Source organism: Onychostoma macrolepis, chromosome 04 (genome assembly GCF_012432095.1).
Source record: "Onychostoma macrolepis isolate SWU-2019 chromosome 04, ASM1243209v1, whole genome shotgun sequence".
Lineage (NCBI taxonomy): Eukaryota > Metazoa > Chordata > Actinopteri > Cypriniformes > Cyprinidae > Onychostoma > Onychostoma macrolepis.
The window spans coordinates 3,872,162-3,885,201 of NC_081158.1; the positions used below are offsets into that span (position 1 = coordinate 3,872,162).

At 37.1% G+C, this 13,040-nt stretch overlaps 1 protein-coding gene across 1 annotated transcript; it reads right to left on the reverse strand.

The window, feature by feature from the left end:
• Positions 1–1,132: 1,132 nt before the first annotated feature.
• On the reverse strand, positions 1,133–12,681 carry LOC131538371 (gastrula zinc finger protein XlCGF26.1-like). The gene is made up of 3 exons (XM_058772224.1): positions 12,598–12,681; positions 11,592–11,703; positions 1,133–3,186 (listed from the first exon to the last, which is right to left on the reverse strand). Exons 2-3 carry the CDS (start codon positions 11,674–11,676, stop codon positions 1,754–1,756), a joined length of 1,518 nt encoding a protein of 505 aa, XP_058628207.1. The 5' UTR covers positions 11,677–11,703; positions 12,598–12,681; the 3' UTR covers positions 1,133–1,753.
• Positions 12,682–13,040: the final 359 nt, after the last annotated feature.

Sequence of the window (13,040 nt, forward strand, 5' to 3'; positions counted from 1 at the left end):
AACTGTCCTGGCCAATCAGAAGAAAGGCTCATGAATATTAATTAGACAGCCAAATCGACCTGTTTTTACCAGAGCTCATGAGAGAAGAGCTATAAAAATATATTGAGATGGTTTTTAGTACTTATACCGCGAATATATATTCTTAAGGACATCAAAACCTAAAATAAAACTCCAGAAAGGTGTACAATATGGGACCTTTAAGCTTTGGCAAAGCAAGAAAGCAAACTCACATGAAGAAAATTTGTCAGCTGAAAAGTCACCAGCTTGCTCACCTCAGCGGTTGAAGTTCCCGCCACTGAAGAGACCAAACATCTGTTGTCCTGATGTCACTAAAGGGGACGGCCTCTTCTTAAAGGGGCGGAGTCCCCAATACGACAGGGTGGATAACCATCCAAGGGACATGGACAAACTCTTCTTTTATATTAAATAAAAATGTTGATGAAAAATCAATACACTCAAATTGAGTAATCTCTTATTTAGCAAAATATTAATAGAGAACCAAATTTAAAAATGTTATGATTTGACTGTATACTACTCTCGTTCAAATGTAAAGAGCAGTGCATGGGACAAAGCAAAATAACACGCTCTTACACAAATCTAAAAAAAAATCTAGAAAATGTATCTAAAGATCTAAGTAATGCTTTTGTTATGAATATAAAAACCTAGCCTAATATAACACACCCTTTCATAGTCATTTTTATGTTAAGTTATCATGGCAAATGAGTTATATACAGGACACCAAAAGGCACCCTACAGTGATACTGACCCATAATACAAAGTATAGTGTTATAAACGCACATACATTTAAAAAAATGAAAATATAGAAAAACTATGAAGGATTTCCGATGTTGATGACCGTTGAAACGGTCACAGCGCGAGACCTGTTCTAGCGTTAGCTATGTTATCGCTATCTAGCCTACCTGTAATGTTTATCAACACGGGCATTTCTGTCGTGTCTCTTTTAAAACCTTGAGATTTTTTCCACATGAACCGCAGAACTTTGAAATCTTGTCATATTTTATTCCACAGAAAGGGCAATATTTATATTGAGCTACTTTAAAAACATCTCTGAACTTTCTACCGCTGGCCTGCTGAACTTCCTGTATACCTTGATTGACAGATGTCTCGTCCAATCAGCGGTGAGTAATCCATTCTCAAACTATACCTACCTCTTCAGCTTTGTCTGATTTGTCGTTGTGTTTTCAGAGAGTTATTTTGTTTTCGGATTTGTTGTTGTGTTATCTGAATTATTATCTTGTTTTTAGATGTGCAATTTGTGATTTGTTTTGCACTTCTCAGTATGGTTTGCAAGTTCGGAAGACAGCGTTCACATTATCCAAACGTCCCAAACTCTAACAGGTCGTTCTCTCAATAAAGATGAATTAAATAATGCAGTGCAGTGTTCATAATTGCATTCAATTTATGTCCTTTTATTTAGAATTGTTCATTTACATCGTGCCATTTCACATCAAGACAGAAATTTTGATTCGGATATATCAATATATGGAATGGAGTGATGCCTCAATACAAATTAAGAGATACTTGATGATTAAAACTATAGCAAAAAGGAGATGGTCAAGCACGGCTACAAGTGTTCATTATGTACATGACAAAAGAATAAATATAATGAATGCATGAAGGATGCAAACAGAACAAATGAACATGGCTGAATCACTGCTCATCTGGCCACATTTAAACAGCCTCATCAAAAAAACATCCTACATTTGAGCAGAAAATCAAACCTGGGCCACATTCAGCTACGGAGTGAACGAAGCCTTAATTTCAAACAAATCCGTATTTTCTTGTGCCATTTCAGATTGCTAGGCCACTTGAAACGCTTTCCACACGCTGAGCACAAATACGGTTTCACATAAGCATGAGTTTTCATATGTATCTGTACGTGTGATGGCAAAATAAAGCCTTTATTACACTGATCACATGGGTATGGCCTTTGTCCAGAGTGAAAGCGCAGATGATTGTTGAAATTGCTCCTTTTTCTGAAGCTCTTGTCACACTCAGAGCACTGCAGTTTCTTTCCAGAATGCGTTTGCACATGGCGTTTCAGGCATTGCCGATACGCGAAGCTCCTCTCACACTGATGGCACTGGAAAGCCTTCTCTCTGGTGTGAAGCTTCATGTGATTCTTAAAGGTTTCAATGAATGGGAAAATCCCTCCGCACAGGTGGCATTTGAGAGGTTCCACTCGAGAGTGATTTTTCCTGTGCATCTCAAAGCGATTCATTTTATGGAAAGTCTTTCCGCACTCTTGACATATAAAGCGGTTCTCTTTGGAGTGAATCCTTGTGTGTCTGTTAAGGGTTTGTTTACGTCTGAAACTCTTCCCACACTGATCGCAGGTGAATGGCTTCTCTCCGGTGTGCTTGTGCATGTGATACTTAAGGCTGACTTTGTTAGTGAAGACCTTCCCGCACTCTTTGCAGGTGAAAGGGCTCTTGCCAGTGTGACTGATCATGTGGGAGTCGAGAGCTCTTTTATATGTGAAGCTCTCTCCGCACTGAGTGCAAGTGTAAGGCTTCTCTCCGGTGTGAAGTCTCATGTGGATTTTGAGGTTTCCTTTCTCAATGAAACTTTTCCCGCACTGTTGACATGCAAAATGGTTTTCTCCCGAGTGAACCTTCAAGTGGTTATCAAGACTTACTTTATGTCTGAAACTCTTCCCACACTGAACGCATGTGAAGGACTTCTCTCCGGTGTGAATGAGCATGTGGTACCCAAGGTTAACTTTGCATTTTAAGACCTTCCCGCACTCTTTGCAGGTGAAAGGGCTCTTGCCAGTGTGACTGATCATGTGAGAGTCCAGATCTCTTTTATATCTGAAACTCTTTCCACACTGATCACATTTGTACGGCTTCTCTCCAGTGTGAGTGCGAGTGTGATTCATGAGGTTCCGTTCTGTTTTAAAGCTCTTCTCACACTGCTGGCATGCAAAAGGCTTCTCCACACTGTGAACTGTCATGTGCCGTTTAAGGTTTCTATTTTGAGCAAAACTCTTTCCACACTGAGAGCAGGTGAAATGGCCGCTAGTCTTCTGAGCTTTTTTTCGTATCTTTTCAGTCTGTGAGCTCCTCAAAGATTTTTCTCCAGTTATGAAACCATGGCTCTTAAACTGATCGTTCTCTTCCCTTTCATTCAGTACTTCACGCTCCTCTTTCAGCGGCTTCAGATCTAAGGCAAAAAGACAAATAAAAATGAACACCAGTTTAATGGCACAAAGCAACAGACATCCAAACATTTAAAGAATCCAAACCAAAACACATCATCCAAACTAGAAACATGTATGATAATATACTGTATACTACTAAGATCCATACCCACATCTTTATTTAGAGACTGATCTTAAATATACCATTCATGTCTAAAATATTAGGAAAATACTATCCTTTCAACTGTGCTCAGTTTTGCAGAATAACAGTATCTCTGAGAAAATTAATTCAGTATTTAATCCCCACTGTAGCACAGAGGTTGTGCTAATTAACGTTACATCTCTCTGTACATTAGATCTTTTGTCACCACTACATTCTCTTGTATAGCTTCACAATTATGTTGGCATTTGTGGACAAGCATTAGCATAATTTAGGTCCTGTCTATGTAACCGATACCACTTTTGAAGAGACGCCCCATCTAACACAAGTATGGTGTGCCACAGGGCTCAGTATTAGGTCCTCTGCTTCTCCTAAGAGACATTATCATTCGATTTCGCTATGTTATACAGATGACACTCAGTTTCATGTTTTTCCACAACAAAACTTCCTAACTCTCTCAATCAACAGAGTGTATTAATGATATAAAGCATTTCTATTTTATTAAAATATGCCTAAACACAAGTGTTAATTATTGGATCAAAAACCTTCACACACAAGATTCTAAATGCGTTTTGAGGCAGATTTTCCTGCTAAGGCCGAACTGAGCTTGAATTACTCTGCCATTTTTGATTGTACAGATACGAGCAATACACCATTCGAATCTGTAAGGGGTCTACTTTTATTTGCATAGACTCATAATAACAACTAAACTTTGTGCTTTTGAAGAATAAAGAAAACAAACAGGGTGTGCTCTCTGTCTTCTCCGTGAACTGTTTTTAGAAACGCGTCACTTAAAATGAACTGTAACTCAGCAAATACTCAGCACACAGACATGGGAGTTATATCTATAGAAAGCTTGAAGTGTCTACTTTGAAATGAAGCAAGTCTTATTGAAAACAAACATTCTGTGATGGAGTAATCAGTATGAAACCAACACGATGTTCAGTCTGTCCCGTCTGACTCATTATCTCTAATGTGATCCCGCGGCTCGCGCCGTTCATATGTAAATAGCCGCGTGGGACGTGTGCACGTGCAAACGCCCAACACAAACAAAGAAGAGATCCTCATCGTGGCTACTGTTACTGTTCGTGCTGAGTAAAGGAAGGATTTCCCTCGAAAGAAGAACACGATTTCGTCCAGTAGAGGACATCAATCTGTTGAGTAAGTAATGTTTCTTTTTTGCATTAGTTACCGTTTTATTGTGACATAAACTTGAACAGATCTACTAACATTTAGTTGGGTTTTCCCCAAACGACAACATGATGAATGCTACGCGTCTAAGAATGTTTAGACCATGTGTATTATTAATACTCTGTTCACAAATAGATTTTAATAGCGTGCTAAACAATAATAATTAGTTTCTCAGATATAAAATATCATTTTTTATAGTACAAAGTACATCCTTTTACTGTACAAAGCATGCTTGAGTCTGTGGCTACAGAATCATATCATAGACTACTATAAAATCATACATACAGGTGCTGGTCATATAATTAGAATATCATCAAAAAGTTTATTTATTTCACTAATTCCATTCAAAAAGTGAAACTTGTATATTATATTCATTCATTACACACAGACTGATATATTTCAAATGTTTATTTCTTTTAATTTTGATGATTAGAGCTTACAGCTCATGAAAGTCAAAAAGCAGTATCTCAAAATATTAGAATATTACTTAAGACCAATACAAAGAAAGGATTTTTAGAAATCTTGGCCAACTGAAAAGTATGAAAATGAAAAGTATGAGCATGTACAGCACTCAATACTTAGTTGGGGCTCCTTTTGCCTGAATTACTGCAGCAATGCGGCGTGGCATGGAGTCGATCAGTCTGTGGCACTGCTCAGGTGTTATGAGAGCCCAGGTTGCTCTGATAGTGGCCTTCAGCTCATCTGCATTGTTGGGTCTGGTGTCTCTCATCTTCCTCTTGAGATTCTCTATGGAGTTCAGGTCAGGCGAGTTTGCTGGCCAATCAAGCACAGTAACACTATGGTCATTGAACCAGCTTTTGGTACCTTTGGCATTGTGGGCAGGTGCCAAGTCCAGCTGGAAAATGAAATCAGCATCTCCATAAAGCTTGTCAACAGAAGGAAGCATGAAGTGCTCTAAAATTTCCTGGTAGACGGCTGCGTTGACTGTGGACTTCAGAAAACACAGTGGACCAACACCAGCAGATGACATGGCAGCCCAAATCATCACTGACTGTGGAAACTTCACACTGGACTTCAATCAACATGGATTCTGTGCCTCTCCGCTCTTCCTTCAGACTCTGGGACCTTGATTTCCAAATGAAATGTAAAATTTACTTTCATCTGAAAAGAGGGCTTTGGACCACTGAGCAACAGTCCAGTTCTTTTCCTCCACAGCCCAGTTAAGATGCTTCTGACGTTGTCTCTGGTTCAGAAGTGGCTTGGTAGCCCTTTTCCTGAAGACGTCTGAGCGTGGTGACTCTTGATGCACTGACTCCAGCTTCAGTTCTCTCCTTGTGAAGCTCTCCCAAGTGTTTGAATCGGCTTTGCTTGACTGTATTCTAAAGCTTGCGGTCATCCCTGTTGCTTGTGCACCTTTTCCTACCCAAATTCTTCCTTCCAGTCAACTTTGCATTTAATATGCTTTGATACAGCACTCTGTAAACAGCCACACCTTTCAGTAATGACCTCTGTGACTTACCCTCTTTGTGGAGGTGTCAATGTTCGTCTTCTGGATCATTGCCAAGTCAGCAGTCTTCCCCATTATTGTGGTTTCAAAGAACAAGAGATACCCAGAATTTATACTGTAGGGATGGTCATTTATTCAAACTCAAATGTAAATATTCTAATATTTTGAGATACTGATTTTTGACTTTCATGAGCTGTAAGCTCTAATCATCAAAATTAAAAGAAATAAACATTTGAAATATATCAGTCTGTGTGTAATGAATGAATATAATATACAAGTTTCACTTTTTGAATGGAATTAGTGAAATAAATCAACTTTTTGATGATATTCTAATTATATGACCAGCACCTGTACTAGACTATATGACTACAGAATCATAGTTGGGTTTTTCCCAAACTATAATTCCTGACTACAATGTTTGAAATCGTGTAAAACATTTTGAATATGATAGGCAATTCACTGTATTTAAATTTCTTACGGCGCGATGATGTTTTCATGCTCTATATAAAACAATAAAAGTAATATGAGTGTACACTGTAACATGATGAATGCTACGAGTCTAAGTATGTTTAGTACATGTTTATTATTAATAGCCTACTCTGTTCAGAAATAGATTTTAATAACGTGCTAAACAATAATAATTAGTTTCTCAGATATAAGATTTCTTTCTCTTTTTTATGATAGTACAAAGCATGTGTGAGTCTATGGCTACAAAACATATGTATATACATACATATATATATATATATATATATATATATATATATATTGTGACGTATCAGTGAGTTACTGTTTATTCCTGAGTTACAGGTGACTGGTTGTCTGCAGGTGATTGGCTGATGAGGTGTTGCACCTGGTTTAAATCAACGGTCTTTAAAAGGGACTCGGAGGAACAATGGCGGGGGAGCAGTTGTTTGTTGGCCTTGGCATCTGTGTCTACCGGAGAACTCACGGGATACAGAGGTTATGGGAGATTGCCGTTGCACTGGAGGAGTTTCTGTTTTGATTAATCTTTTCCTAGATTGGACGTTTGGGTTCTGAGTTTTGTTATTAGTGTTTGTTTGGACTGTTATTGGTACTATTTACAAACACCTGCTGACATACTGACTATCACTTACACTGACTACATTACATGTTTTTCTTTTCTTTATTGTTAAATAAACTTGTTTTGTTAAGCAGTGGTTGTGTGCGGCGTCTCCCTGACTACTTTTGTTGCGATTTCTGGTAAAAGAATTGTAACAATATATATGTGTGTGTGTGTGTGTGTGTATATATATATATATATATATATATATATATATATATACATACAGATGTTCCTGAAATTAACATGCTCACAAATGTTTTTTTGTTTGTATTTTATTAAATCAGATACCAGCACCAGATGAATCCTGATGTCTCTTCAAACTGTTTTCCTCTGAGAGCGCTGCACCAACATCAGATGTTCAACTACACTGATATTCTATGTTAAAACAAGCTCCTTCTCTACTGATTATGTTTTTTTCTTCTTGAATCCATGGAAAGAAGTAGAAACACTTAAATAACACACGTAAATATCAGGTATGATTTACTTGTTTCACTTGTTGAACAGAATCTGTTGCAGGAATGACTCAAAGTCTGTTCACATCTCTGTGGTTAGGTCAGTGTGCACAATAATGTGTCTTTGACCTTCATTATGTATGTTTTGATTATACTGTGTTGTAAATAAAATACAAATAATTTAAAAAACCCTTTTTTTCAATCTCCTCACATTCTCTCTTACCTGCCTCACAGTCACACTGATGGGCCATTAGGGGCCATTAGGGGAGGGCCCTTTGTCTCTCAGGTGAGACTCACTTAATATTCATGGCCATTGCCACTCCCTCGCATATAGACCCTCGATGACAAAACATGTCTTGAAAATTTTAAATCAATATATTGTTTTCTGTGAATGAGTAAGCAGAATGATTTTCACATAATGCTGAAGTAAATATTCTAGCCTACAAGACTGATTACTCAAAAGTCTTGTTCAGGACTATTTAGTGTGGGTTTTATAGCCTTATTTCAGCTACATTTTTTTCCCCAAAACTTACTAACCACGCATAATATTTTTTTTCTAAAAAATGCAAACATGTACATCCATCTTGGTCACATATTATTGTAGCACAGTTTGTGCTGAATACAAAAAAAATTACATGTTGGTCAATAGTATGTTTTAAGTAGCTGAAATAAGCACAAATATCAGGGCATGTCAAAACATCTCAAGGGCCCCAAAATGACCTCAGACCCCAGAGGGTTAATAAGCAGCAAATTAGTAGTTTATTTAGGGAAAACTCTTAGCTAATAGTTAATGTGATGCCTAATCTAAAGTGTTACCAAAGCATTTATTATTATTAATACTACTATTATTATTGTTATTATTACTAATAATAATTATATGACGGTTCTCAAATCTGATTGGCTGAGAGGTCTTTCCACCCATGAGATATTCAGCAGTATCTCCACAGGAACCATTTCACTGTTTGTATCGCTCTACTTGCAGTATTTCTCACAGCGAGTGTCATAGCGGACGCCCAAATCCACTGTAATTTTATAAATACAGAATGAAGTTTTAAAAGTATTTTAAGCAATAATGTAGTTGTTTAGACTTCAAATATGCAGAGATGTGAGCTCCAGAGCATCAGAGGAAATAGTTTTAGCTGAGGGCAAAATCTCATAACTTTGTTTTTTATATAACTTTAATACTGTATCAGAGCACTGCCTTTGTACTCTTTACTGTATTGCTCAGCAACTTTAATATTAGCTATTGTTTATTAAATATTGTTGTTCAATAGGTTCAATTATTGTATATAGATAACAGTATTTGGTACTGTGAAACAGTTTGTGTGTTGTAGTGGGGGTGATTCGGTGACAAGAGAGAATCAGTAGTAAAGACTTTTATATTAAAAGGGACTGGAATCAAGGAAGTTATTTTTACTTTTAACAGCAGCTTGTAAGACGCAGCTAACAAATGCACTGAGCAGCGCTGTCTTCAGAAATCATCCTTAACAGATGAAAGGATAGTATAACAAAGAGCCTATCGCTTTCCTCAGCGGCCATTCAAACTAATGGTTTATTGTGAATATGAGATTGATCTGAAGAATGAATGGTGTATCAGATGCAGGTAATCACACTCGCTCAGTCTATCTAATACAAAGCTTTTACTACAGTGTAAGCTTTTAATGAAGCAACTCGACGTTCCCTCGTTACTAGTTCTAAAGTGACATTTTTTAATTAGTAACGGAGGCTTGGGCTCAGCTGGTGAGCTTTAGATGAGAATCCATGGCGGAAGGAAGTAGTTCTGCACAAAAGAGGCCTTTTTAAGACACTCCGTGGCTTCAAGCGTTCAAAACGACATATTCAATATTCAAATGAAAGATGCCCATTTCCTCCATATTACGCTTTTAGCTCTGTGATTGGTGGTACAGTTATGAAATCACAGAGGGCCAAGTCAAAGAGAGATTAAAAGAGAATGACAGGAAAACTGACCAATCATATTGGGGGTCTTATCACTTTATCACGATTTCTGCCCGCTGTGGGGAAATCCCTCTGGAAAAAATAGCCTATGCCAATAAAATATCTAGCGCTGTTCACTGTGGAAAATACAAGTAACATTAATGAGGAGAACCTTGTTGCTAATTTATTATCCACACCGTTTTTAAGATGAACTTTTAATGAAATTAATGAATTCCGTGACAGTCACCATTTAAATGAACTTGATCAACAATGAACTGGAGCAGCATTGGTCTGGCAGGGTACCAGCAGGATTTTTAAGCTCAAATTTAAGACTTTTTAAGACCTGTACAAATAAAATTAATACTATATGAGCAGGGTAGGGCAACGTCCATGGTGACATAAAACTGTTTTAATTTAAACAATTATCACCAATCAATTATTACATTAATTAAACAACAAATATTTTACTATCTTGTTTAGATGTTTAGGAGGCACATTAGTCTCTTGGTGATCCACCGGTTCACAGCTGTGTGTTTGCAGCATTAAAACATGATTGGAACGCTTTGCGTCGCTAACGAACACTGAAAGAGTTTGATTTTAATCATCCACTCTGTAGCAGGGTGTTACTGGCTGTTTTATTTGCTCACCAAAGCCCTTTAAATGAACAAATGCAGACAGCAGCAGTAACTCTGTCTCAGCAGGTCAAATGAAAAAAAAAAAGCTGGTCTTTTGATTCAATAAAATATGAACATACCTCAACACAAATAGCAGTAAAATGCTAGTATAGGGGCAATTCCATGCAAAAGTCATCCTTACCATGAACAAATAAAGTTTTAAAAATACTTTAATACTTGTATTTTAAAAAATACAACTTGTGCATTTAGGTCTGTATTTTACTGCATTAACGTGCTTTGATAGAAATTTGAAGGAAATGGCTGTGTTTATCCGCCGGGGGTGCACCTACAGTAAAATTACATTTCATTCGACTGTAGTTCATGTTTTCAAATGAGAGCTCAAAGACTGAGCACTTTTTAATTTATGTCAACAGTAAGTATTCTGTAGAAAGATGGAGGCCTGTCTGAAAAGTAAATAAAGTCACTTTGTCTAAACAGCGATGATTCTTGGATTTATGAGGTCAGGACGCTGGATTACTTTATCTCATATACTAATTATTAATGCAATTAACTTTCTGTACAAAGCTAACTTATGGCCATGCTAATTATGATCAACAGTCATCTCTATTCTTTGCTCTTATAAACCATGTAATGCGTTACGGACGCTTCATATTAAATCATATGCACACTAACCCTAACCTCGACCGTGGTGTTGTGGCAGAAATATTCAAATGTTATTACATTATTCAATTCAGAATGAGTACAACATTTTGAGAGAGAAATTCAAGCACTTTTCAATGACTTTCAAACTATTTCCAGCACTTTAAATCTTTAAAAAAAATTATCCAATTTAAATGTTTTTAATGGGATGACCAAAATATACTTTGTGGTAAACAAACACTTGCGTAAAATAATATAAAAAAAAAACAAAAAAAACATCAAATCCCCATTATAACCAGCAGAGGAGCACTACAGGCTTATTAGTCATTCATTTATATTTTGCACTGATAAAATCACTATTATAAAATATCAAATCATCAAGATTTTCAAATCAGATTTTGTCAAGTGTTTGCACTTTTTTTGTGTATAAAGTAAGAAAAGTCACAAAGTGCCTTGAAAAACACTTTTCTTCAGTTTGTGACTGAATCACACATAAAGTGATCCTTTTATAAGTTATCGCTCAGTTAGATATAATACTATAGAAGAATAATGGTACTGTTAATAAGAGCAGAATTTGTTTTCTATATAATAATTTTGCACATATTACTGTTGTTAATAAAAGTGAATGTTGTGTGCTTCCGGACTGCAGCTCAGTGCTTTACTGTCACATGTGCATCACCCAGAAATAAACACGGAATATTATTAGTAACTGCGCTTATTACTACAGATCAACAGTGAATTATCTATATTTCATCTGCAGAACTTCGTGGCGCCTCTGGAGCGGTTTGATCATCTCAGAAACACCACTGGTTTCTGCTGGACATTGGACACAGAATGTAATCAGATCTGAGAGAGACTGACCCGTCTGTTCCTCCGTCTCTTCTTGCTTCAGACTGAACACTTCTACGATCCTGATGTCTTCGGTCTCCTCTTTAATAAACGCCATCTGTGCAGCAGTGCGAGTCGGTCCTGTCTGAGAGGAGAATAATAACTACATCATCTGTAGAGACTGCATGATCGTGAACACACGTGTGCGGTGTGTGAAAGCTGTCCTCTCATCATCACACAGACGTGTTTCACTGGGTTTAGTGCCGGAGACTCCAGCCAGCTTCTTGAGCAGCGGCACAAAACTGAACAAATCAATCCTCGTACTCAGACTAATTAAACTATATATATATCTTATATTATACTGAGCTCTGCTTCGATGCAACCTCACAACTTCTCTCTTTATCAGAATGTGCTTGTTACCTCGGACTGTGTGATATAACTTCAGCTTTATCTTTAACAGCATTCGAGATGTTTCTAACATTACAGAACACATTCTCGTGTTACAGACAGATTACACTTCCACACGAGACCAACAATTCCTCGACAAATATAACATATCATCATCAAATATTATCAACATATTCGGTGCTGACGAAAACCTGCATTTGTAGTTTTTTAACTATCAAATACACTGAATCAATCAATTACTGTATTAAAACAAACACAACAAACAGTGAGCATGTTATTGTTCATAAAGCTTTTATTCAAGAGTCACATTTAAGTATTTCTGACGGTGTTGACAAATTTGGCATTTCTTTCACAAAACAAATGGAGTTCAATTTAGTTTTTTCTGTGAATGGAAGGGGATAATTGTGTTAAATACATTCTATTATTAATCCCCATAACATTTATAATTGAGAATATGTAATTAGTTAAACCTGACAGTCGCTGGACATGTTTTGTCCCATGACTCCGTCACAACACAGAGAGATGACACGCTATATTCATGTTGTCATTAACAGTAATGATGTTGTTTGCATCGCGAGTAAAAGCTATGAAACAGATCGTTTATATCGATGTAAACAGTGTCTGCACAAACCTTTCCTCCGCCGAATCACAACAGAGACGCGGGCGCGCGCGCGCAGACCTGTGACGTCACGCCGCCACACCAAAACAAAAGTCGCGTTCACGCGCCAAAAACACATTAAATGCGCATAACTTCACCAGAACACAATAATAACAGAACACACGGCAGTATTCAGAGTTATATTCACGGGGAAAGACATCAGTGATGAGCTGAAACCACACTCACAAATCTGTCTCTGCACAATCTCCTTTTCTCTAAATTTTACTATTGTTATTTAGAATTGTATTTATAATCGTATGTGTTTAACAGAGAAGTTATAGCTCCAATCAGCTTCAAGCTGCACATGACAGAGTTATTAATGAGAGTCTGTAATCACTCCTGACCGCGGATCAAACGACGAGGCAGAAATATACTGTTAGAAACATTTCAGAAGAGTTCATGGGGAAGATATACAA

Excerpts from the sequence above, each read along its gene's own strand:
- LOC131538371 (XM_058772224.1), bottom strand. The coding sequence starts at position 11,676 with ATGGCGTTTATTAAAGAGGAGACCGAAGACATCAGGATCGTAGAAGTG. Across the intron at positions 3,187-11,591 it reads AGAGACGGAGGAACAGACGG|ATCTGAAGCCGCTGAAAGAG; the intron begins GTCAGTCTCTCT and ends TTTTTGCCTTAG.